The sequence below is a fragment of the Serinus canaria genome, chromosome 7, assembly GCF_022539315.1.
Source record: "Serinus canaria isolate serCan28SL12 chromosome 7, serCan2020, whole genome shotgun sequence".
In the NCBI taxonomy this organism is placed as follows: Eukaryota; Metazoa; Chordata; class Aves; order Passeriformes; family Fringillidae; genus Serinus; species Serinus canaria.
This window is the reverse complement of record NC_066321.1, coordinates 24,954,595-24,982,036: the sequence shown is the minus strand read 5'-3', so window position 1 is coordinate 24,982,036 and position 27,442 is coordinate 24,954,595. Positions and strand designations below refer to the sequence as shown.

Here is a 27,442-nt window from a genome sequence, read left to right as displayed (position 1 = left end):
ACTCCCTCTGAATCCCCCACTGCTCTATTTCCAGCTGAAAATTCACCTCACTTCTCTCCTTCCCACTCCTCCAGAAACACAGGACTACTTTAGTTTACAGAAGGGATAAGTCCCTGCCAAATTTGAAATTAAAACAGTGCTTTGGCTACAGTTGAGCATTAAAGAAAACAAACAAGCTGCCACTCCCTGGCCTGGCCTCCCTCTGCAGTGCAGGAGCCGCTGGACCTTATTCCCAGATTGTCTTGGGGCTGCCCGGTGCACACCTCAGACTACCACAAAACCATTGTCAAACTGGGGAGCATGGATGATCTCTTGCAATCCTTGGGATTCCCATATGAAGATAAGGTGGGAAAGTATGGCTGGGCAGCTGAAGACCCCCCACCAAAAGCACTTGGAGACATGGAGCCAGGCTGGGCGTTCGGTGTGGAGGTGGCCATGAGCAGGCAGCTATTTCCAGCCCTGGCGCTGCCCTCCAGCATGTGGCACCCGGCCCTGCTGCACACAGGGCAGATGGCCAAGGTGGCTACCCAAACTGAGCACCGTGCCAAGCCCTCCCTGCAGCACACACACCCCTCTTGCAGCATGACCCCTTCTCCAGCCCTGCTTTTGCACCTCCCCTCGGCAGCGGCTCCAGGCCAAAGACACAGTGATGGTGGCAGGCGTGTGTACGGCGTGGCCGTGCCACTACACAGCGTAAGCCTCTCCCTCTCCCCCTCTCAGCTCTGGAGAACCCAGGTAAGGAGCTGACCCTCAGCTCCGGTGCTCTGTGCTGAGCTCACCCACCCCAAACCGAGCGGCTCCTCGGCGAAGGGCGGCACCGGCCCCGCTGCCGCCCCGTGAGGGCTCGGCGCTGGGGGAGAAGCTGGCAGCTCTGTGGCACCCTGCCACGTTTCTCACCCTCCCCGTTGTTGCTGTTTGTTTTCGCAGTGCAGTGGCTAACGACACCATGCCTCAAACTGGCAGTCACGCCTGCAGCCTCTGCTCAGAGCCGCCGGAGCCGCTGATGGAGGAGCTGTGGCGCAAAGCCAAGCGGCTGTCCGAGCTCGCCTCGGGGCCTCGCCTGCCGTCTGCACGCCTCACTCTGCCGCCCTGACACGGGCTACGTGGGGGCTGGCCCTGGGGAAGTCAGGAGGTTTTCACAGGGACAAAAATCCAAACACAGCCCCACGCACAGCCTGGTTCCTACCGTGTTCCCTTGCAGGCGGCAGCAGAGGCGTTTCCACCATGCCAGGAAAAGCCAACCTCAGCCCCACAGCCCGGGGGCTAGCGGCTCTGGGGACCCTGTGCCAAGTGCCATCCTGCAGGTGCCTGCCCTGACGGAGCTCCGCAGCCTGCTCCTGCCCGATCAGCCATCTCAGGCACGCTGACATTGCCAAGGCACAGCCCTGCCTTCCCCACGGCACCCTTTGCTATGCCAGGTCAGCGCTCCCTCTCTCCCATCCCCGTCAGGCACTGGCTTTGCCCCAGGGCTTGCAGACAGCGCCCATGGACCCCCTTCTGCTCCTTCAGCACAACACCGACTGTAGAGACAAGATGAAAAGACTGACACCATCACAGCACATCCCACTAGGGAGCCACGCCCAAAGCCTCCCCTGACACACAGGACACAACGCTGTTCCCGGAAAAACAGAGCCCCCACTGCTCCCCCAAAAAGTTTTCCTCTTTTTTTTTTTAAGAAGACACCTAAATGCCTGAAGTTGCTGGCAGAAGAGTTTGCATTAAAATCACACTAAGCTGTATTTATTGCCTTAAACAAAGCATGCTAATTTTAGCTGCTTTCTTCCCTAGGATGTGCTGCAGCCTGAGCAGCACCCAACTCTCCAGCCAATCTGTCTGTGGCGCACGTACGGAATAATTAATCCTGAACGATTTCTCCCTTTTCGTCTGTTTACTTAACAGCATTTTTTTCTTCCTTGTTGGGAAGCCATCAGTCAGTCTCTCCTTCCCTGTTTTTCACATGTGCATATTTGTTTTGAATTTTGCTTGAACAGTCGCTGAAGTGTACAAAATGCAAATTACAAGTGTAATTTGCTTTGCTGTACAATTAAGGGAAAAAAAGCCCTCTCCCAAAAAAGCAGCATGGGTACTCAGCTTTGCTTGTGTTTGAATAGCCAGTGTGAGGGATCACATTTGAATTATTTTTTTGTTGATGGCCTGAATTCCTAGTAAAGTCAGGAAGTTTCATTGCAAAGCTGAGCTTTATGCCAGGGTAAAGAATATGAGAGAAGGAAAATAAAGAGGGAAGGAAAAAAAACCTCTCAAACTTGCAACAAAATGTATTTCACATGAAATGTGATGCTGCTGACTCTGCTGAAGGGGTGAAGGGTGCACACAGGGAAGATGGAAGCAGAACTGCTGCAGCAGAGGTCCCTGTAAGAAGCTGGGAGGACTCAGGTGGAGGGAAAGCAGGGGACACACACCTGTGCAAACACTGGTGCACAGGTTCCCTGCACAGTCTGACACACAGAAACAGGGATTGCACAGAAGAGGAAAGGAAAGCATTGCTGCTTTCATTATTAATTTTGCTAATGGCTTACCCGTTTTTTGCTGAGCTCAGGGACAGAGCATGTGGCTCAGCTGAGCTGGCAGCCAGGCCAGCCCCAGGGGCCCTGGAAAGTCGGATGTCCTGTCTCCAGGGGCCCCAGCTGGAGAAATTCTGTGTAATCACACTGAGCAATTTAGCACTTAGGCAACGCTGGTGAAATCCCCAGACAATTCCAAGAGTCAGTCCAGCCTCCCAAAACTCCCATAAGGACTGGTACAAATGTAATGGATCTAAAAGCTGCTATTAATGACCCGATCCTGAGTGCAGTGAGGCAGGGAGCCCACAGCGTTTGGGCTGCTGGGAGCCGGGTCTGCAGGCAGCAGGAACTGGAGCTTCACTTGGCTAAAAGGAATAGCCCTGATGCTCCAAAGAGTTTTGGAACTCTGCTTTGCTTCAACCAACAGCATTCTCATTAGCAAAGAAAGAAGAAGAAAGAAAAACCCCAGATATTTGTATAAAAATATCATCATTTTATTACATTCCACACAATACATCTTCAAAGAATTTCAAATTTCCACAAGATATTTTTCACACACAGGCAACTGGGCAATGCTGGGGATGTCAGGGCTCAAGGAGCAGGGAGAACTGGGAGTAAAAATCTCGAAGTGACCTTCTGTTTTGTCTTTGGTGATTTTGGTTTAAAAGACAGGGTGCCACATTCTCCTCTCTGACACACCAATGCACACTTGCTAAGTCTGTGGGGGTGAACCCGGTCAAAGTGAAATCGTCTGAACTAGGGAGACTGAGCTGACTTTGGAAACGGGACAATATCACCTGCTGACATGGCTTGGGCTGACCTGAAAGTAAACTCATGCCAGTATTTCACATCTGATTTAATTTGCAGCTGACGGGGGGGACAGGAACCCACGTCCCTAACCGGATGCACTGCAACACCAGTGCTGTGAGATGAGGAGGCTCACGGTGAAAGCACCCTGGCCCTCTAAGCCCCTCTCCAGGGACCTTTCAGTGGCACTGCCTCCCAGGTGGCAGGAGCTCCCCGGTCCCCGTGGGACAGGCATGTCCCTGCTGCTCTCAAGAGCCTTGTGGGAGCCAGGCCCAGGTGCAGCGGTGCCACGAGCACCCAGCACGCCTGATGTGCTCCCCACAGCACATCACCCTGGGCTTTTCTGTGCTCCTTGCTTGTTTCAGACACTTGCTGCTGCAGCTGAGAGGATCCCACTGAAATCTGCTGTGAAACCAGCACAGGGAACTGAAACTGGCTGCACGAATTAAGGCAAGGAGGGGGATAGACTGACACCCCCATGGACACACATCCCCTGGGGACAGGGCTATGCTGCAACAGGGGCCAATACCACTTCAGCACCGTTTGTATTTTCACTTTTTTTCCCAGACCAAAAAGCAGCTCAAGACTGCAGGGAAGTTAACAGAGCTGCTCATCTTGATTCATTTTATGCAATATTAATGGGCAAAGGAGGGATGGGCACTAGCAAGTTTAGAAGGGGGGAGGGAATCTGATCACTCATCACAGATGAACACAAACAAGATGGAGAACCTTGCTCACTGGAGGTACTTTTTTTTTTGCCTGCAAACAGATCAGGGTTAAAAATTCAAACCACTTTTGCATGTCATCATTCAGTAATTTATATAAGGCATTTCCACTACAATACGCTGGGCCATTCAACAGTCGGAGGCGTGTGGAGGCTCCTCCTTGCCTCCCCAGTTAAAGCAGCAGCAATAGCTGGGCCCCCCAGGTGCACTGGTTGGGCTTGGCTTGCTAGATGTTACTGGTGCTCTAAGAAGCAGAACATTAGCAAACGCAAAACTGACATTCTAGAAAGTCAATGGGCAATTTTTTATGATTCAGCAGCTATGGATTGGGCAGAAGGAAAAAAATCAAACCCAGGAAAGGGAACTATATTTGTCCCTTGAACATTTCTAGCAGAAAGACAAGGAGGAGCCTTCTCCCCCTTCCCCGTGTAAAAGCAAAACCATCAGCACCCAGAGTGAGGATACTTATTAAATAAATAAACCTTCAATTCTCAAGAAACTACAGTATTTAGCATCCACTAAGACCTGCTGAAGTCTACGTGTTACCCTAAGGCTGGCTTTAACAGATACAAACAAAACATTCATTATGAGCTTCTCTGATATAAGGCAACTTTAAATAGATTCACTTGCAGGTGGGGGAAGAGGAGGGCTTCCCCTCCCTCTTCCAAACAATGGCTGTGTTTTCATGTTGGCTGCAGAAAGAATAAAATGGAGAGATCTTGCTTTTTGAGCGTCTATGGACCTCTCTGGATTCTTCTAGCCATCTGGGGCAGACATTCCTACTGTCCAGCCTGGCCTTTTCTCAATTTGCACCCAAGACATTAACACTATCAAACAAGAAACCCAGCCAAAGCTAGATAAGGCAACAAAAAAGCATTGCTCTCTTCCCCAAGTAAACAAATCAGGGCATTCACCATAAACACGTCCCAGACCTTCCAGAGGAGGCGGGAAGGAGGGAAAATTAACAACAACAAAAACAAAAATAAAAGCATTCCCTGTGCAAGTAGAAGCAACAACAAGCAAATGAAAAAGGGGCTGTTTCTAAATATACATTCAGTCAGTCAGACCCACACAGAGTGTCCCATGCACACTCACACACGCAGGTTTAGCACATGCACACGAGCCTCACACACAAGCTTCCAGGCTCACCATCAGGTTCCCTTGCAGGTTGCCTACTGGGAGGAGAAGAAAACCCCAAAACCCAAAGAAGCTGACCAACAACAACAACAACAAAAAAAACTCCCCAAACAAACACAACAAAACAAAATAAACCCCCACCTGACACCCCAAGTATCCTTGAAAAGTAATAGAAAGGGAGCGTTCACTTTTGAAGTGAAGGGGCGGTGTGTCTCTTCTGGCGATCCAAGATGCAGCATTAGTTTAGAGTTTGTAAAAGATTTGGGGAGGGCTGGGGGACGGAGAAGGGATGGAGATATCTAAGAGTTCACACGTATGCTAGGTAAGGAAAAAAGTGCAAAACTGAGGCAACGTATTTGAAGTCTTAGTTTCTGTCTGTCTGTCTGTTTTGTGTTTTGTTTGCTTTCTCGTTCCTGTTCGGTTCTCAGCAGCGCAAGCTGGGGTCTTGCTCTAGTTTTATGGTTAGGGTGGGCTCCACGGCCACGGGGGCCCCGTTGGCATAGTGGGAGGTTTTGTAGGTGATGGAGTGATCACTCTTCTTGGCCGCATAGCGGAACCGGTGGTAGTGGAGCACAAGGGCCAGCGCGACGGAGACCAGCACCACAACAGCACCTCCGGCGGCAATAACGTAATACCAGTAGGCTGGGATGGGCTGCACTGACACCGTGTCCACTGTGGGCTCGGTCCCTGGCAGGAGGGTTGCCCCTGGGGAGGAGACACAGAACAGGGTTGCTAGGTGGGAGGCATGCAGACGCACAAAAAGAAACACACATGCTTTCAAGAGTACAGCACGGAGCAACACGAGGTCCCACGGCCGCCTCCAGATACAGGGCGTGCTCCTAGGGGAGGGCACAGCCTGGCATTTGCTGAGCCCACATTTCCACAGGCCTTTCCCTTCCCTTTTAATTAATCAGGCTGCCTGGAACGCAATACAAATTCCATATGCACTATTATTACTGTTATTTTTGGCACCGATGAATGTTTTTTTCCCTTCTTTATTTTGGCCATCTCCAGATCAGCCACCTGGTTTTGTCTCCACATGGCAGATGTTGTCAAGCAGTGACAAAACACATCACGTTTGTAATTGGAAGTAAAGCATAATCTCAGATGGCCGAGGAAGTTACCACAGGAGACTGGGAAAGAGATTACAGTGAGAACCAGTTGTCATTCTTACTGCAAAGACAGAGAAGAAGTTCTCTGTCTGAGAGTGCTCTGCACACAGGTCTAGTCTCACTAGATGCCCCATTCACAGACCTACACAGATTTCTTTACTATTTCTTGAAGCAAGAAGGGATGGATATAATTATGTCCAGGGCACGGGCTGCAAAATCCAACCCAATATTCAGACAAGAAACTCATGCTCTCTGCAGCTTCAGCAAGCCAGGACTATGAATTCATGCTGATAAAGCAACACACCTCAGGAGGGCTGGAAAAGTGCCTGGCTCCCTTGAGATCACGGGCAGGCAGTACCCAGACTCAGCCCAGTGATGGCCATCCCTCCCTGCTCTTGCAGCTGTGGAAGGGTTGCTGTCCCTGGCCAGGTGGCTTGGGGACAGCCTGCACACATCTGCAGCTCACACAGGAGTGGCACAGCCTGCACCGCTGCTGCTCCTGCACACGCTGCTCCCACCTCCCTGGCAGCACTCCTGGGGGCGAGCTGCACAAAACTAAGGAGGGCTGTGTTTTTGCACCAGGTTTATTTACTGGTCATTCAAGGGGGCTGGAGTCCCCAGGGAAATTCTCAGGAGGGTTTGCTCTGCTGCTGGACACATTGACCCCCTTCCTATGCTCACCCTCTCCTCCTGCCCCTGGCTGGCTAGTGGGGGGCAGCCCCCTCACTGGGTGCTGGCTAGCAGAACTTTGGGGGCTCCTGGGTTCGGTGTCAGCACAGTGTTGAGCTCTGTGCTAACCAAACTCCAGCTTGGTTTCCTGAGCAGGCTTGGAGGATGCTAAGGGGAAGATACAAAACAGCTCAGGATACACTCAGGTTTGCCAGCAGCAAGGGCATCTTGCAGCACAGCCTCTGCCCTCCCCTACAAACATTGCCTAACAGCAGAGTCACTGGCGGGAAATTTGGGATGGCAACGGCTTTGCTGCTAGTGGCACAGGACATCACAGGCAAAATTATGGCTCCTCTGCCACTCACAAGGCTTTTCTCCTGTCCCCATTCCTCAAAAACTGGGCATAGGGACTAAAACCAAGAATGAACAGTGCACCCAGATGAATAGCTACAACAACAACAACAAAAAAATCTCAAAAGCTAGGAAAAAAACCACACAAGCAAGACAAATCCTGCTTTTATAGAGCAGGAGGCTGGGAACCACCCACATATTTGTCATGGTAGGCAAGGAACTCGGATGTCTCAGGAGAAGCCTAACTGCCAGATACGCTGCTCTCAACCTGTCTCACCCCAGCTGCCCCTCACCATCGGGAGCGGGGGTGGCCCTGTCCCTCCTGCCCCCCAACAGTGTCTGCAGAAGGGGCATACAGGCTGGGCTGTGTTGGGGATGGCAAAGGTAAGTGCAGGCAGCCCTCTGATCTCCTTCCCTAACTCCCCATGCCATGCTGGTTTGGGGAATGAAAGCAGCACATCCCTGTGCCTCCCCGAGCAGCTGCTGCCCCTCACCTGCCTGCATGGGGGTGGCAGTGTGGGACAGCCCAGGGGGGCTGCTGCCAGCTCCCTGTGAGGCTGAGCATGTTCAATGCTGCCTTGAGCCTCACTGATAACCCCCGTCTCCCTCCACAGATCCAGCTGGCTGAGCTGGCCCAGACCCACCATTGTGACCCACCATTCCCAATGGATCAGCAACACCTCTCCTGTGCCTGACAGCATGGGGGTGCTGGGCTGACCCCCAGGGAAATCGTGGGGCTGCTTGCTGTATAGAGGCTGCTTGTGTTTACACTTGGTGACAGTCTCTGCTTACATAGCACCTTGTTTCAGTGAGAGATTTACAAACAAACAGCCTCTCACACCACTGATCTGCACCAGGTCCCATGTGGAAGCTGGGATGGGGAGAGGGGCAGGTGTCAGGGGTGACAACAGTTCCTGAGCCTCAAGAGAGTGGGAGGAAGCCTTCCTCCTTGTTCCTTTCTCCTCCTGTACATTGCCCAGTGGAAGGCTGAGTGTACAAAGGGTGGGTCTGGCCAGAGAGGAGCACGTGCCATAGTGCCCAGCCTGCAGCCCTTGCCCCTTCCCTGTGCATCTCTGCCCTCTGCCTGCCTGGGGATGGAGGGAAGCAGTATGATGTACTGCAGATGATCCTGCTTGTGGGAAAGATCCCTTGAGGAACTCAAGCTGGCTGCAGCTTCAGGACAACCCCTGCTTGGTCCTGACCCACTCCAGATGTCCCAGCCAGGGCTTCAAGCACGAGGGTGGTGCAGAGCCCTTCCTCAACCCCCGTTTCCTCACAGCATGGTCCTGCTGAGGAGATAGCAGAAGTCTGGAGAGTTCATTTAGCAACTGAAGTCATTAAGGAATCACACTCTCTAAGCCCTAATGAAGCCAATCCCCAACATTAATGATTGTTCTTCCTTACATTGCCAGACACTAAATATAGCTGCCCATCCACTCAACACACAGAGCTGATGTTATCTGCTCTGTTTTTACTGGCTCTGCTGCTCTCTGGAAGTTTTCTGTTATATCAGTGGAAAAGTTCACTGCTCAGGGAGATGGAAAAAAAAAAATCCATCTTCTTAACTTAATAATTTTTCCACTCCCCTTTGCCTTCTGCCACACACACACACTTGCCCTTCCTCATTTATTCACTAGTGCTCTCGTCTTAATAAAGAACTGCTTCCTGCTGTTGCTGTCAAGTTTGTGGCTGCTGTGTTTATGGCACAGCTTGGAACACCAGTCAGTGGAAACCTGATTTAATCCCTACAGGGTGGATATTTTATGTGGTTGTGCTGCTGGTCCTCACACCTCCAACCTGGCCAGGTACTGCCCCATTCTCTTTCCAATGGGAAATGCTCTATAGGGACTAGTACTGGAGTTTTGCACTGAGAATCAAAACCCAAAGAAGGAAAAGCAATCATCTGGGAAAAAAAAAAAAAAGAGAAAATCCTTTCTAGAAAGCTGCCTGGAGGGCTGCCTGCCTTGCTCTGCCACTGCCGTGTCACAACTCATATTCCTTCCTGAAATCACTGACATTAACTGCTGTGGACAAGCAACACAGCTGGACTTTTCATAGATGACACAGATGAAAGCAAGTATTACACTCATCTAATCTGAATGCCACAAAACCAGTGTCAGTCTCAACCCCAGAACTGCTACCTGTCATTGCTCCAGGGAGATATCTCTATCTTGATTTTAGGATACCAGCAGGGAGAGAATCTGCCAGTCCCAAAGGCAAGTTTTTCTCCCCATGGTTTTTCTCCATGCATTATTTGGAATATATCGCTTATTTTTCACCTGACATTTACCTAATTCCTTGCTTCCAGACACTTGTTGTACCCTTTCTTTAAGGGTGGAATGCATCAATGCTCAAATGCAGCACAGTTGAGGCACACTTTTCTGGTCCTGTAAGGTCCCAACCCACTAGGTGAAACATACTCCACCTACACCAATTCTCTTATTATTATTTGCTGGAGCCTGTAAGGTGCATATTTTCAGCTTTGCTCCCAAGCCAGGAGAGGAAGGATTTGCTATTATTTTTAATGGTATCTGACTTTTTCAGCTCATCATGTAATTGCAGGAGTGGGGGCTATAGAACATCTCAGTAATTCATGCATAGTTTTTTCTCTCCAGCTCAGTTTTTTTTTCTCCAGCCAGGGACTTCTTTCCCTCATTTTACCCTCCCCTTCTGTTGGGTATGTCTGTCTCTCCCTCATTTTAATTATCATTTAATTGCGTCCAGTCTTCATCTTCACTTCTCCATCTTTTCCCTCTGCACTTTACTTTTTCCCAGGTCACTCCATCCCTCTGTGCCATCTATTCCTGCTTGTCTTCCAGGGGAGCCTTTTCAACCTTTTGCTGCAATGGCAATTGCTCCCCTGCTATGACCAATGCTAGGATGTTCTTGAGGGAGCCAGGAATGGGCAGGAGCCATTGGAACAAGCTGGCAAGTTCCAGGGGGAAGGGGAGGTGTGCCTGTAACAGCATCTGCCTGTGGTGCTCAGGGACCTCACTGTTTCTGGGGAATACGATGGGGAAGTGGAAGCACTCAGGCAGCAGGGCAGGGGCAAAGGGGAAGACAAGCAATATGAATTAGTAGGATTTTAGGGTAAACTTTAGAATGGAATGTGAAGACCAGAGAGGGGTTCAAACTGTGACAAGTCTCAAAAGACAAGGATGGTGTTTGCAAAACAGATACCAGAGGAGAATGTAGAGCAATGGTGGAAGTCATGAATGGTTGTGAGGCTTTAACTGTCACCTGAGAATATTGCAGCAGCTTTTCAGTAAAAGCCTGCTGCAACATCAGATAAATGAGCCTATAAACAAGCAGAACTGAATTCCTAGTTGTTACAGTGTGGGTGTGACTGTAAAACATGGTGTTAGACCCTGCATTGTCCTTCCTGTTGGTAACTCTCCAGAGCCTGGATCCCCAGGGACAGAGCCGTGCCTGTGACCTCAGTCTCGGCGCCTGCTTTGCCATCGCTGCCGCAGCTCCAGTGCACACACCCAGGAGAGACAGCTCTGCCCACATGGATGTGCAGCTGCTTCCAGGGTAGAGCCCAGCCACAGCTCACAGTTCACCAGCACAGTACAGACATCATGTCCCAGTGAAAGCAAAGGGCATGTTGATTCAATTGACAAAACAACTCTCAAAATTAAGGGGAGCTCCAAGTTTGCTCTTCATCACAACACAACCCCCAGACATATTCCTGAAGAGGCAGGCAGGAAAACAAAATCCAAATTTAAAAAACACGTAAACCCCTCAGACTAAACTGATGTCTGCAAAAGTAGATAGCTTCTCCCACCCCAGAGCAAGACAAGCAGCATCCCCCCTGAAAAGAGAGAGGCAGTTCCTTGGAGTTCTTCACGTTTTCTCCTACCCTTCAGGTTTGATCAGAGAAGTCTTGGTTTCTGTCCTCCAGGCTAGTATTAAGCTGTTAAGTGTACCATTTTCACCTTGTTTTCCTTTTATTCACTGTCACCTTCAGAGATTCTCATGGCAGTTTGCTCTCTCACTTATACCTCTCAACTCCCTTCCCCTTCCAAGCAGACTCACCCCACCCTCCTTTGCCAGGACCCAACATGGCCACTGCCAGAGCATCTGTGAACTAGAGAACCACCTTCCCTCACAACAATGTGAATTACTGCCACCAGATTTCACTTTTAACTGGCTACTCTTTTTTTTTTTCCATTTAGGTCAGTTGAAAACTACTTTTTACTCTTCAGCCTTCCCAGGCTTAGCTGCTCTTCAGGAGCTAAGTGCTTCTCATGACAGCAGGTTTCCTAACGCTATTCAGCCCCAAGACGGGGGACTTGCCTGCTTGCCTGTTCCCTGTCACCTAGCAGAAGTCAGAGGATGCCATCTCCTGCTGCTGTGGTGGGGGAGGTTTAGTACACACTTGCCATTTCAGTGCTCAGAACATTTGCTGTTTGTACAAGCACACACATTGCTTTCCTTCGATGTAAAAGCCCATGCCAGCAGAACAAAATCACCGAGAGAAGTGCAGTTTTACCTGGAAAGTGGGAGTTCTCACCTGGGAAAGCTGTGATGGGTTCTGCAGAGGAAAAACAAAAGCTCAGATTAGGGGGGGAGTATGCCACACGGAGCCCCCAGTTCACATCCCCGTTGATTTGCAGTGCCTGAGTCAAGCAGGCAGGTGGCTGTGCCCCCCAGGAGCCACTCGCTGGGAACAGCACAGGGAGCCAGCCAGCCTCAGCCAGGACCCTGAGAAACCCGGGGACCAAACAGACACCAAAAGCCCCGACTCAAACACACTTCAGAGAAAAAATGTGTCTGAGGTTGAGGGTCATTTGTATTCAGCCTGGCTGGCCTGAGTCATCCAATGACAAAGCTTCACCTGGCCCAGTGACGAAACCCTGAAACCCCCTAAATTTCCAAAAGTGGTTTTGGTTTCTGCCTCAACTCTGGCACTGCTTCTCACACAGGAACTGTGTTAATTCTGGGCAGTGATGCCCTGCTCCTCTCTGTCTCTCAGTGACAAGAAACAAAGGCAAGTGATAGTTTTCCTTCTTTCAAGATACTTTGAAGATGTAATCTATTACAAATTACTGGATCTGAAAAGCAATAATCGGTACTTACTACTGATTACTTTCTTGCAGAAGTAATAGACTTCTGATTATTTTTAGATTACTTCTGCATTATGCCTGTGAGTCACAGAAGCAGACTCTGGCTCTACTGAGTGCTATGAAATCATCATTCGGGTTCAAAATGCGAATGACACATTTGTCAAAGGAAAAAATTATTGTGACTTATTAGCATTCTTTCATGCTAAAAAGGAATCAGATTACTTCCAAGGATTATATTTGAAAAAAACAGTAGCCTGTGCTGGAGTCAGCTATTCTCATGGCTCTGAAAGAAAGAGAGCAGCATGGTATTGCTACCATTCCATTATTATTTTGGTGAAACTGGAAATGACCTCTAAGTTATGTTAAAAGTTTGCAGTGGGAACCTTTTGCTGGAAATGATCTGAAACAAACAATCCTTATGGGTTTTAAGATCCACATTCAACTTCCTAGAGAGGGTAAAATAATTTTGTGTAGCAGTAAGGTGTGTTTTTTGGGCTGAAAATGCTTGAAACTTCGTAATTTATTAATGCATTTGTTTTTGAAACACTTAGCTTTAGGTTCATGAGGCCCAAGATACAATAAGACTGGAGCTAGGTGAATTGCTGAGCTCCAAAGAACTTAAATAGGAAATACTATTAGTGTTAATCATGGGCCTTGCTTCTCTTTAATGCCATAGAAGGCAAGAGATTAAAACACCACTGTCAAGCCTTAAATACCGGGAATTTGACATCTGAAGTATTAGCTCCTTTGACAGATGGGAGACCAGCAGAGTTCAAAGCATCAAAGAAACAGAGACTGATGGTGCTTAAGAGCCTCTCTGGGGCACTCCTAGTCCTGTTTTATTATCAGTGCTGGTTTCTGCACCATCTTTACCCTCACCTGCCCGCCTAGGGGGGCAAGCAATGTCAGCAGCTCTTCCCAAGCATGGTTTGTCTGGTGCTTCCTCCCCTGAGAAACACCCCTTGGGACAGAGTCTTGGTCCTGCTTGGGTTAGGAGGCACTGGGATCTCCCTTGGTGGGGGTAAGGAGAGCAGCTTCACTGCATGGGGTCTTTCAAAACCCAAAAGGGAAAGAGGCTCTTCCCTGCTTTTTCCATTGCTTCAGGATGGGTCAGACACTTCCTAGTGAAACATGCTTCTCCCAGGTCATGCACAAGAGCACGACCTGGCTGCTCTGGGCAGCTCTCAGCACAGATCCCTCTGTTTAGATACTGCTGGTCCCATGCTCACCTGGGATACCTCTAACTACACACCCAAGCAGGAGAGCAGCCAGAGCCATCAGTGTGATTGCATGGATATGCCAGCTAGAGGAAAAGTGCAGGGCAATGGCTCTGCCTGTAAACTGCTGAAACACGCTTTTTTGCTCCTTTTTTTTTCCCCTCAAGTACTTTCTGTTTTTTACCTGGCTTTTGGCCTGGTTTGGGGAATGGTGAATTCTAGGGCAAAAAATTTCTTTTGTTATTCTGTTAACATTGCTGTAAAACCTCTCTGCAGTTTTTTTTTTTTTCTTATTAGAGAAGACTCCTTTTGAACTCATTGCCCCTCTAAGTGTGTAATACTGACTGACAGCTGGCTTCTTTTGTTCAGCGCTTTCCTTTCAAATTTGGTGTATGTCCTTATCACACAGAATAGTCCCCAGTAACCCTCAGCTGCTCTTTCAGCTTTGCCTGGCAGAGACATGTGCTTCCTTCTCCTCACACCCAGGCAGGCACAGCCCCTGTCCCCCAGAGGCTGAGTCGCCCTCATTTCTTTCCTGGGCAATCCAAGTCCCAGCTGAGACCCAGAAACTCCGGCTAGCTCAGCCAGGGGAGGTGTGGCCCACTGACAGCTTGCAAGCCAAGGCTCTCCAGGCTGAGGTGCCCCCTCCCTCCCTGCCCCCAGGGCGGGATGCAGCACGTACCCATGCAGTTCTCCAGCGGGATGTCGGTGCCTAGCCGGATGTCATCCAGGGCCAGCTCTCCCGAGTGGCCGTTGCGGATGAATCCCTCAAACACGATCTGTGGGAAATTGGGACAGAAATGTCAATGCTAACGGGCGCTTCCCAGCTTAGAACCGCCTACGGAGAGTGGCTGCTGCTCCCAGAGGAAGGGGTGGGAAACTGCTCCAGGCTTTCCCTACAGACCTGGGCATCACCTGACACTAGTCCTGCTTCCTTGCCCTGCCTCTGCCTGCCCTTTCTCCAGGGAAAGCTGCCGTGCATGGACAGGTTCAACAGAGAGATCTTTGCCTGGCCTGGCAGCTCTTGCCAGGCTTGCAATTTTTTCATTTAAATGCCTCTCATAAGGAGTAAAGATTCAGTGAACCCCCCCTAGCCCTTGCACAGATGGTGCAAGTGGCATAACTCTGAGTTACTGCAGCAGCAAATTTGGCCCATGGTATTCACTGAGCTATGATCACAAAAAGGAAGGGAAGACACAAAATGCACAGCTACATTAACTGTAAAGTGCTGTTCCCATCAACATTACATAAGAAGTATTGAAATGTCAGAGGAGAAGGGTCAGCTTATTCCTACTTAATCACAGGCAAAATATATTTACAAAAATAAGTCGAGTCGTTAGCTCTAAGAACTGCTGAGTGGAGACACTTGCAATATTTACATAATGACACCATTATTCAGCATGCTGGTATATTCATGTTTAGCACACAAAGTAGTCAGCCAGTGCCCATCATTCTTATCTGCAGGCATATTGTGTTTTCTGGTATTTTATTAAAAAGCCAAACCCATACAAACAAACTAGTCAGACAGCTCCAGTGCAAAGCTTTTGCTTTATATCCCCCTGCCTACTCTGAAGGCATTGAAATAGGCTGCCAAGAGAAGTGCTGGAATCACTATCCCTGAAGTGTTCAAAAGGCATGTGGATGTGGCACTTGTGGATATGGTTTAGTGCTGCACATGATGGTGCTGGGTTAATGACTGGACTTGATGATCCCGGTGTCCTTTTCCAGCCCTAGTGATACTAGGATTCTAAGCTTTTCCAGCCCTAGTGATACTAGGATTCTAAGGGTCCAAATTATTTCCTAGAGCTATGTACTTCACAAACCTCCGCTCCCCATATTAGGTGCCCCCTTTCACCTAAGGTGCCAGGGATCCATGCCTGCCTGCCAGGACACCTCCCTGAAGGGCTGGGCATCTGACTGCACAGGCAATGGAATGTCTGGGCTGTGGGTCCCAAGCTCGGGCCATCAACCCATGTGGGAGGCAGCAGTTTGGAGGGGTCAGTGGCCTGACAGCAGCAGCTCCCTGGGTCAGGGTCAGGGCTGGGAGCTGGCTGGAGGAAGGCTCCCCACCAGGGTGGTCACTAAATTGCTGCCTCAAGCCCAGGAATTCATATTTCCTTCTGCCCTGGAGGCTGCTGGATGCTGTGCTGATGCTCATTAACAAGTGACAACAGTAGCGCTGTCTCCCTGGCAAACGGCACGCTGCCCAGAAGGGCAACCATGCCAAAGACACTCCTGGAAGCAGCAGCCTCTCCATGGGATACTGGTACAGCTGTGCCAGAGAAGCTCAGGTGGCTGTGGCAAGGCAGCACAGTTCCCTTCCTCCCTCCAGCTCATCTCATTATGTTGTCTTAGATAACTCGAGTTCTAGCATCATCATAGTACGAGGATTTCATATTACCTGAGCTTCATACCTTCTTGATACAGGCAGCTCCTCTACACACCGACACCTCCAGGTCCTTGCAGTAATCTGACTCTCCTCACTCCTCTTTCCTTACTCTTATATAGCACTAGTTCTTATTGATTACAGGTGTGGCCTGTTAAGATCAGGCCCACCTCCAATCTTCAGCAACTGAAACAGCTGCAACTTATTGGGGGACAAGATCACCCTCTACACCACTGATCTCTGAGAGTGGGACAGGGCCATGATTCTACAGCCCGCCATCAGGCCCTCTGATCTAGGCTAAACTATCAAAGAGGATTCAAAACCAGCCTGCATCCCCTCTTCCTTCTCCTGTGTCAACACTTGCAGCTGAGGATGGAGAATGGCTGTTTGCTGCCCACCCTTAGGAGCTGGCTGTGCTCCCTCCCAGATTCCCACTTCTCCTGGCTGCTGGGTTTGCCCCCTGGAGCTGCACATCTGCCTCTGGTTAGATGATCTGATGACCTTTACTTGGAGAGGGAAGAAATGCACAAAACAAAATGAAGGAAAAAAAAAGAAAAAGGGAGAATATTTGCAAAACAGGAGATCTGAGAAATATGAACGGCAACAGGCTGAACAAAGGCCCAAATCTGTGCAGAAGACAGTCACTCTCAGAATAACAAACAGTGTAGCTTAGTTACTATGGTAACTTGAGAAACACAATGAAAACAGCCACATTTCCCAATGATGAATGGGCCTGGGCTCTGAAACACTGAGATCAAGATGCTGGAGAAGTCTATCTGGCCCAGCACCCCTTCTGCAAGCATCTTACCCGGTACTCCATGTCGTAGCTTGGCAGAATGATGCGGCCTTCCCTCCACTCCTCCCCTTGGTCCTCCGTGATGACCCACAGTGCCTTGTGCTCCTGGCTGGCTTCCCGCCACACCCTCAACATCACCCCATTGCTGCCCCATGCCTGGTACTGGAAAACCATGCAGACAGCACTCTGGGGCAAATAGATGGTGGGGCTGATGAGCCGGGCTCGCTGGCCTTCCCGCCTTCCGCTGCTTTGCAGTTGCAGGTAATTCTTGACATCTGTTCAGAGAGAAAAACACCATTCTATTGTTTTCTGCAGCCACTGGCAACGAGTGTCTCACCTACTGCCAAGTGGCTTTGGCAGTGCTGCATGGCAGTGCAGCCCCATGCCTGCAGAAGTGGGGTCTCACACCAGCACCCTTTGTGTGCTCATCCAGCTGTGCCACTGCTGTACCCTGTGCAGCCCAGGCAGGGCACTGAGTTGCACACTTCCCTCACCAGCCACCACCCTCTCCCTGGGTAGGAGACCAGCAGCAGAAAGTGGTTAAGAAAAAGACTGACATAATTAGAAGAAGTTAAAAAGCTGGAGCAAGTTATTGTCAGAGGAAGTGATGCCACGATAATTGCATTGGCAGGGGGTATGTGTGTTTATTCTACTGGGAGCTTCCTCAGTGAACAAGCCTGAGGTGGGTTTTTCTAAGTGCCAGTGCTGAAAACTCATCTCGTTTTGAGGATACACACAACAAAATGAAACTCTAGCTCTCAGTTTTTGTGTAATGCAGCAAAACAGCCTCTAAAGCAAAGCACAGAGGAAGGACACGGACCCAATGCTTGAAGTGTGCATAGGTGACAACTGGATGGTTGCAAACTTGAAGGTAGCTGAAATACATACAACAGAGGATTCACTTGCTCTGATATTACATTTAAATTGTGCCACATTTTTTGTAAGTCCTCAGGGAGGAGAGATTTGATACACTTGATATCCCAGGAGAAGTTCAAGGCTGAGGCTGGAACTGGAGATATTTGATCTGAATACCAATAGCAGCAAAAGCACATGGATACAAATCCCAAGGCACACCTGACTTTATCTGGAATCAGTGGTTTCCAGGACTCTCTGATGAAAAGCCTCCTCAAGGAATTTCCCATTTGCAGCTTGGATGTCTGAAGACCCTTAGCACAGACTGAAAGCCAAGTGTGTAGCTGAAGTGATCTTTACCTGTTCCTCCATCATGACCAATGTCAGGACAGAGTCCCTCGGGTCACTCCAGCTGCAGAGCAAGGTGACCCAGACAGGCCAGCTGCAGATATTGCTAGATTTTGCATTTTGCTCAACAGAGGGATGTGCACACTTGCCCTTGCTGCACAGTGGGCAAGTGCCACTGGTGCTTCATGCCAGCATGTGCCAGCCCAGGCACAAGAGGATTACCTCTGCCCCAGAACTACACTGAAGGGTTTGTTAGTTCCTTCCCCCACATCTCAGCCTGCTGTGCCTGATGGGCCAAGCTCTGAGCAGCAGCTTGGCCCTGCCTGCCCTGCTCCCCCTGTGGCTTCAGTGCCCACAGCAGTGGCAAGAGCAGTGTCTGTACTGAGAATGCTTGCAGAGTGTGCTCAAAACACCTCCAAAACTTAAACCAGAGAGACCTGGACTTGGAATCCATGGAAAGATAGGTCCCAACAGAAAACAGCAGCTGACATCACTGCTGCTCAGCAGTCAGGTGACATCACAGCCCAAGGGAGATCTATCAACAGTGCTGGCCCTGCTGCAGGATTGTCAGTGCCAGAGAGCAGAAACCAACCACTGTGAGCTACGCAGCCTTCTAAAATAAATTTAGGACAAGATAAGAGGAATATTTGCCATCATTCTTCTCCTACCATGTGTGATCAAAGTACTTCAAAAGCAAATCCACTCCTATGAACTTTCACTGATTTTGCTGTATGAAGGACAAATCTGTTCCCAACTGGCCACATAAAGAAACAGCAACATTTTAGCAAAATTTTCCAGCACCTGTGAAATGTCCCTGGGCCACTTGGCACTTTATGCCAACAAACAGTAGCAGAAAAAAAGGATGAAAGTGTGTTTGCCTACTCCTGCTTGAGTGAATCACTTGAAAAAGTACCATGCCGTTTTCTAATGGAGGAGTGTTCTTGTGATTTACCTCAGAGTGGTAGTAGTGGAGGAGGAGATGTGGGAGATAAACAAGTGGAGGAATTAAAAAAAGAACAAGCTGTACTCCATGCCTAAGGAGTGATAAGGCATAATAAGTCATCAAGGTCTCCTGAATTAAAATCCTCTTTTTGTAATTCACTACAAGCCTCTTCAAATAAAAAAGCAGCAACAAGAAAAGAACAGCAGCAACAAACAAGGGAGCAAATCATACTGCAGTCATGCACTTATCTCACAGCTGAAATTGTCTCACTGGCAAATCTTAAATAAAGGCACTAGCCAGGTTCAAGAATGATCAAATCCAGATCCTCAAAGTTCAGGACCAAACTTTGGTGCCAGTACCTAAGCAGCCTGACTGAGTGCAGGGTTTTGAGCCATCCATGGATCTACCTATAGCCCACAGCTGACTAGAGGGGACTGACTGTTCCAATTGTGCAGCTGGACACATCCCATTATCCACACCCCAAAAGCCAGTGGTATCCAGTGTGGCTGCCTTGCCACTTCAGCAGAAGCTCCTGTGTGCCTCTGAGTCACATCCCTCCTGCCAGGATTGACACTGACCTTCTGTTTGTTCCCGTTCCTATCAAACTGTGAAATCAAAGAAACTCTCCAACTGCAGCCAAAACCAATGCTCCCCTCAGCAGCACAGGATCTTTCAGAGACTTGGGGACCCTCCATCTCCTGTGCTCCCTGCCCAGTTCTTGCTGGGGCCCAGAGATCTCTCCAGGACCCACTGTCAGTCCCAAGGGCTGCAAGGAGGCTCAGTCTTGGGTGCTGATTCCAGCTGCCCCCCTGCCAATAGCAGTGGGTTTGGGCACTGTGCACTCTTGCTCCTGGTACCAGTACCAGTTTCTGGAGTGGAAAGCCAAGTGCAGGCAGGCATGACTTTCTATGTCATTTGAAGATGAAATGGCTGGATCACTCTAATGGCTAGTTGGACCTTTGGAAAAGCCCTACAAATTTGCTGAGACTGACTGAATAAGGGCACTGTGGAGCTAATTGTTGGAACAGCATGTGGAAGCCTGGTGGTTCCAGTAGTCACTCTGTTTGATACAGTAAATGGAAGCCTTTGGCACAGAAAGCATCTGAAAGGCCGATTTCCCCTGTTAAAACACTTGAAGGGAACTTTGCAATGATGAGCTGATCAATTCTTCCAGGATCAGAAATACATTTTAATCTCTTTCCCAGAACTTTGCTTTGCAGTCTCTGTTCCTAACACGATAGTTACATCCTCCACAGAACTGGCACTGCTAGTTCAAAGCACCGGCTCAAAAAAGGCAGGAAAACCCACTCAGGCATTTCACCTCTGTTTTGCAACTGATGCTGTGGAATAAATCTCATGGACGATTTATGGGATCATCTGGATGTAAGCGAGCCAGTAATGTGAACATGGATCCACCCCAGCCAGATGATGGCAGAGCCCCTCGTGTGTGCATGGCAGTGAGTCCTGGATAAATCACCAGCTGGGCTCTGCAAACCAACCATCTGGGCAACGTGGTTTTCTCTTGGCACACCTGCCCCCTCCTGCTGGGAAGCCATCTGAGAGGACATTAGGGGCAATGGGGGATGAAGCCTCACAGTTTGGGTCAGACAGCAAGCACAAACCACAGCAGCCACCCCCTGTTCAAGGTCAGCCTGCCTTGTGCTTGGGTCCTGCACATCTCACACCGCCTCTCAAGGAAAGCACCTTCCCTCACAGATCCCAGCAGCACATCTGGAGGTGTTCCAGCAAAACATGTTGGGCAGCATGTACACAAGCAATTATTGAGATTTCAGATTCCCTCTGCATTTCCCCCTCACTGGATATTGCTGAGCTACAGCTGCTGCTCCTGTGGAGGAACCACATGAACTGCCCTCACTTATGTCCCTCCAAAGGTCGCTGCACTCTCCTTTGTTGCTCGGTGTGCTTCAGCTGGCAGCACGGCAGCCCAGTGGCAGCCACCTCTTGTCTGTCAAATCCCAGAGGTGACCACACTGCTGTGGGTGCTGTCTGCTGCTTGCACAGCCCCAAATGCCACCCCAACCACACTGTGTCGTGGCCAAGTGGTCACCCCAGTGAGGCATGACCCTGCTGTTCTTCTGGGGCATGTGAGGTGGAAGCTGCATCAGCTCTTGCCGCTCCTGGGGAGCAGATCAGCTCTGATGCTCTCATGACTGCAGGGTGGTCTGGTAGCAAGGGAATGGCAGCTGCATGAATATGCAGATTGAAATTGGATAGTTATCATGTTTTTAAATTTTTTGGCAAATCCTGCAAATTCACCTCAAAAGGCTGCCACTATAATTTCATGACAGGCCTCTCCTCAATGACAGAATTTCATTTAGGATGGGAAGTCAATCCTCCATAAAAATAATATTTATATTAACTAGATCACTGCGTCTACTGGAAAATCCCCTCAATTTTGATTATGTGTTAATTAGCCTGCCAAGTCCTTGCCATTTCAGTCTCTAAATCAGCCCATCAAAAGGCATAAAATCCCACACTTACCCAGAACCAGGCTCTCAGCCTGCTCTCCAGAGCCTTTCTAATGGACCTGCCATTACATCCTCTCAGTTAAGCCCCACGCCCTCAACAGCACAGTGCAACTGTGAGTCCTGTCACCTTCCCCAGGGAGTGCAGGGAGGGCACAAATCAAATGCCCATTAGAGCCCGACATTTATGCTACCAAAACTTGCCAGACACCAAAACTTGTCCTTTGGCAGCATGGCAGGCACCCTGCCTGCCCTTGCATGAAAGGTGTGCACAGCCCCACCAGCCCAGTGTCTGTGCCTGCACGAGTGCAGGGCTGAGCAGGCTGGTGCTGCACAGCTGCAGGGCTGAGCAGGCTGGTGCTGCATGAGTGCAGGGCTGAGCAGGCTGGTGCTGCACGAGTGCAGGGCTGAGCAGGCTGGTGCTGCACGAGTGCAGGGCTGAGCAGGCTGGTGCTGCACTGCACAGGCTGCACACGCTCACTTTCCCCAGCCCTGCTCTGTGGCTCACTGCTGCGAAGCCATGGGGTGGTGCACATGCTAAGGTTTGAGAGATGGTGTCTTGCTTTGCAGAGAGCATTCCAGCCTGCTTTTTTAAGCAGGAGTGTTTGGACCCGCTGGTGTTTTTAAGCAGTGTTTGGACCCACTGGTGTTTGGGTCCAAAAAGTGACTGAGGCAAGCAGTGAGCCCCAGAGAAATGGTTTCTTCTCCTCTGCCTCCAGCCCAGCTCAAGCAAGCAGGAGCTTTGCTGGAACAGACCATGGCCATACCTCCTTCTCTCATGAAAGACAGTATGGGCACATGGACAGCCAGAGCCTGGCCCTAGCCTGCAGCCAGAGAACTCACGCAGAGCAGCTGTCACTCAGCAAACCTCTTGTGATTGGGGTGCTGGGGTGTGCCAGCTCTGCCATGCTGTGGGCAGCCAGGGCATGAAGGACTTTCTAGCAGTTGCTGTCTTCCCTGTGCAAATGAGAGTCAGGAGAGGCACGTACAGCTTTGCTGAGAGGCAATCTGCACCACACATGAGGGGAGCGAAGAGAGACAGAGATGGATATATGGTCTCCTTCCCACAGTGTGCAGCTGCTCACTCATTGCACAGAAATGTTTGACTTCCATACCACCCCACATGTAAAACTCCTTCCTACTTCAAAGGACACAGGATTGACCCTTGAGGTCAAACTGTGTCCCCAAGGCACAAGCCCTGAGACTCTCATGAGAGTAAGTGCAGACCCACTTCAGCTCAGCCCTGCCCTGTTAACACCATGAAAACCTTTCTGCTGGTTTGGACACAGCAGAATCAAGGCCTTCTGGCAGCAGTTCTCATGGATTGCAGGAAAAATATGAAACTTTCCCTTTTAAAGATCCCATGGGAAAAACACAGGAATGGTAAGGGGTCACCATCAGCTTAAAAACAGCTCAACATTTGTTTCTCTTAAAAAACAAGCTCTTATGAAACTTCAGAGCACTATAAACACTCCTCTGCTGAAAACACTTTGAAACAAATAAACCTTCCCCTGCAGTGCCTGCAGCCCAAGTGAGCAGCATTCCTGACCCTCCAAGCCAGCAAGGCCATGGCCCACAAGAGAAGCTCTCAGTGGGTTTTTGCAGCCCAGCCCAAGAGCTGTGTGGTCAGGAGAGCTGCGAGGTTAAAAGTGCTTCCTCTTCTGTGCACACGTACAGCTGCCAACATCCGAGCGGCGCGGGGTTCACGATGCTGCCAGGGCCCTGACCCTGAAGCTGTGCTCACCCCAAGGAAAAGCAATGCATGGTAAAGCTGCAGATCCCACAGTTCTCTTCTAGAACCACAAGGTATTTGCTTAAGCACTGCAAGAAAAGGGAAGGGGAAAAATGGGCAAAACACGGAGATTCCAGCTCTTCAGGACTGGCTTTTTAGTGCAGCATCACTGAGAGCAATACAATCACATTGACTGGCTAAGGATACAACCCAGGATCTTTAGACCCTTCAGGATCAAGACCCCAGTGAAATTCAAAGATGGTGAAAAGTTGAGGTGCCCAAGTTATTAACCCAGATTTATTTTCAGGTCTTAAGACCTTTATCTTGACACCAATGGCATGCTGCCATTGCGTGCAGCAGGAGGAGGGATGAAATCTCATTGAAACCTGAACTTGTTGCTCCGTGAAGCTTGCTTGGTGCAGCTAAGGGGAATCTTTCCACAGATGGGAAGCATCTGAAAGTCCATAGAGGGAAAAATCCTGACAATCTCTTATGGGGGCATGGAAAAGGGAGCCAATGGTATTTTCTAGGCTTGCAAAGGGCAGGTAGCAGTTGGAACCATGCTGGGCTTCTGCTGAGCTGGGCTCTTTGGGTCCACTTTCACCAATGAGGTGACCAGACGTGTAACGGGAGCCTGCAGGAGAGGACGTGGAGTTAATCCATGGTGTGAAGAGCCCAAGGAACACAGGGCTAAAAAAAGAAATGCAGAGCTGCCTGAAAGAGTATCTTGGAAATAAAAATAGTGGAATGAGAGCAGTGGGTGTCTTGTCAGTCTTGAGAAGTTCTCCGTGCCAAAGACAAGGAGGAATTGCATGCAGCGCATAAAATGAAATTGGGAGATATCTGAGGAATTCAGGCCTGTCTCTCAGCAGACTTTTCTAATCAAGTGCCTCACAGAGGATATTTCACCATGGTCATTTCCTTTCCTCTCTCTTATGCAGACTGAGCCAGGGCTCTTCCTTTCATTATTATTTTTTCCTTTTTAATTTTAATTTTTGTTTTGCCATTTTCAAAAGAAGTAAAACCACATTCCACACAGCTCTTAAAGGCACAGCACACTTTCCTGCTACTGTGGAACAGCCATGGCCTCTAGCCTGGGCCAGCACCTTTAAATCAGAGCAAATAGGGCTCCAGAAGCCTTGAGCTCTCCTTAACTTTTGCCCTGCCTCTAACCAAGCACAGCTGCTCTCCTTCACCCAACTGCTCACCCCAGGGTGGGGAATTCACAAGCAAAGACCACCCTGAACAACAGCTTTTCATTCCCTGCTCCCTGGAGCCTGAGCGTGAATTTTCTAACTAGAAACAAAGTGCTGGAGGGAGCACGAGGGAAGGGCAGGGGAAGAATGGGGGAGTGTGAACCAAACAATGCTTTGATTCTGTCCCCACCAAGGAGCTGGCATTGCCTCTTTTTCATGTTTCTCCAGTTGCCTTTAAAAGCTCCTTGGGGAGGAAAAAAGCAAATAGTTGCTTCTTTTTGTGTCATGTCTTCTTAATTTCTAAGAGCAGGACCAAAGTGAGGCATAGCAGTGATGCCTTTGAATTCCAGCTCCTCTGCAGCCCTGTGCTGTGGGGGCAAGGCAGTGGGTGCCCACAGATGCCAGGATGGCACACCCTTGCCTGAACCAGCCAGGAGGCAGATCCGTGGCAGTGCCAATGCTGACCCCTCAGCTGGTGCTGGTGTTTGCTGCTGGCTTCTCCCACTGCTATGAGTAAGTCACTCCAGCCCCCTGGAGCCACCACCTCCTGCCCACACAGCCCATGACTTGCAGGGCAGTGCTGGAGTTCCTGCCTGCACCCCCACAGTGCTTCAGTGCCTGACTCTGCACAGCACCCTAAGGGAGAGCTCTCCACACTGGCACAAAGACAGACCACTGAACTCAGTAAAACAACATTCCCCAGCCCCAACTGTGAAATTGTGCAATTCATAACTGAGAAAAAGGAGAAAGAGCAGAAGAAGGGTAAATACCAGGACTGCATGCTGCTGTCTAAGGCAGCACCAGCCTCTCCTGGGCTACAACAGGATCTTCTAAGAAACTATGGCCAACTAATTGTAGAGAGACTCAGGGGAGAGGAAATGAAATGAAAAATTGAGTCTGAGTTATAAAAATAAGTAATTTTTATCCTACTTGCAGGAGACTTATATTAATTAAACATTATTACAGTGAATGAGATGGGGAGGGTTATTAAGTCTGGGGCTGGCTGTAAGTGTTCTCTCCTGTTGCCTGAGGCTCCACTGAGCTCCAGATATTAATCTTCTGAAGCACTCAAATGCTGAAGAGATAAACACTTGAAATATGAAAATATTTTTCTCCATAGCAGACACTGTATCCCTATGTCACGCCAAAGAATTTTTCAGATGTCCATATGGGCTGCACTTACAGCATTACCGTGTCTCTTAGAAAAAAGCTAAGCACCTCAGGAGCTGAAGAGAGAAATGATGTGTGCATTTGTGTGGGGGTGATTTGTGTGTGGAGATGTAGCAGATTCTCCTCTTCCCATATGTTTCTGGAATACATATTTTCCTCTTTAGCACTGCCTACCAGGTGTTGGCTGCACGGCTTTCCAACTGGCTGGCAGCACTGCCAATCTGGCCAGCGACTCTGCCAGGTGGCTAACAGGTTCGCCTGAATGTTTGCATTCTGAGACTCAACCTTACCCAGGGGAGGGCGAGGAGGGGCCCACATCCTGCACAGTTCCCTGGGACTCACAGGCACTGGAATCACCAGGCATCAGGGCAGAGCCCAGCACAGGTAAGACCGGCCAGCTCGCCTGCAGGAGCCTTGACTTTCACAAGCAATGACTGAGAGTGGAGCGGTGCTAGGGTGACACAGCCTACTGTTATAAGGAAATTGGCAAATGATCTTCGAGCCAACCATGCCACAAAGTCAATGAGGGATAAGGAAAGCACACTAGTTCCAAGATGTGAAGCTGAAGAACTTGATCTATCAACTGCATTGCCAAAGGCAGGCTCCCTTGCAACCCATGCCAGCACATCTCAGTGAGGTCCTCCATAAATTAGGCTCTGTCACAGTCATGCAAATCTTCTGCTTCCAAAGCATGAAGAGAAAAAGAGCAAAAGTCAAACAGCAAGAAGCTGGCATTTCCAGCATTCTTTGGGCTTAGCTCATCCTTCACTTGGAGGAGACTGAAATCCAGTCTCTGCAGCCCAGAGTGCAGAGTAGCTGAAGACTATAGGCAATCTGAGTAACATATGGGAGAGGAAGAAATGCACTCTGGGGACAAAGCACTGGATCCTACAGAGGACATTTGGATCAGGATGTGGAACAAAGCCTGGGCTAGCCTTCACAGTCCCATGGGATTCAAAGCCCAGTGTCTGATTCAAGTCTATCTCAAGAGGACAGTTAGTATAATCCAGTGCCAGTGGTCACAGTCCTATAAATAAGTCATGAGCCATACGGTAAAGCATCTGAAAGTTTCCATAAAAGAAGTTCAGCTCTGCACAGCCCTTGCAACTCATGATAGCTGTGCAATAATCATTCATACTGTTCACATGGAGAAGGCCCCATCAGCTCTCTCTTCCCTGCTTTGGTTGGTATTAATCATCTTACCAGGCACAGTGTCAGGGCTTGGTTCAGAGTTGCCAATCCAGGTGCCTGAAGGCTGAAAAGACCATGTATAGCCAGTTGCCAAGTCGTGTGACCAACCACAAAGGTCTTCAGGAAGATCAAAGTTGCAGTTGAAGTTCGCAGGGAGTTGGAAATCTTACAAAAAGAAATAAAAGCAAAATAAAGTCAGATTAAAAAATGACCTACCCATGAAAGGTTGCTATTAAAAACAACCCAAAACTAAAATAGCTGGCAAGCCATCAAAAATAAAGAAAGCATGAAATCTCACTCACACTGGTGCTTTTAACCTATCTCACATTTCCTCAGCTCCAAGGATCAGCCTTAAGTTCTGCATCATCAAAATGTTCACACCACGTCCTGTGGCTAATCCACAAACTAAGCAAATATAAAAGCAAGAACCAAATGCTTCCAGACTCTAATCAGCACCTTCTCTTCCTCCCCTAGAGTGGGCAATATTAAATGCCTTTTTAAATGTCAGGGAAGAGTCCTTCCTGAGTGCCCCATGCTCAGAAGTTCCTGCCTGGCTCCAAAAGGAGAATCTCAAGTGCTCCAGAAACCCAGCTCCTGAGTGACAGACCTAGCACCAGACGGGAGCTGTCTGTCATCCTGGAGAGCTGTCACTCACTGCTTCCAACCTTCTCGTGGAAATGTTACCAGGGAAAATGTGGGGCCACCATGAGCTCAAGCTTTTGGATTCTGAGTG

The 27,442-nt window shown here is 49.4% G+C and overlaps 1 protein-coding gene across 1 annotated transcript in view; it reads right to left on the bottom strand.

Annotated features, from left to right (window-relative positions):
• The window catches only part of NRP2 (neuropilin 2), an 89,547-nt gene that overhangs the window by 8,532 nt on the left and 53,573 nt on the right, over positions 1–27,442 (bottom strand). The window contains 4 exon segments of the mRNA XM_009088330.4: positions 11,840–11,860; positions 14,292–14,388; positions 16,804–17,066; positions 26,722–26,874. Of these exon segments, the coding sequence (XP_009086578.2) occupies positions 11,840–11,860; positions 14,292–14,388; positions 16,804–17,066; positions 26,722–26,874 (534 nt within the window).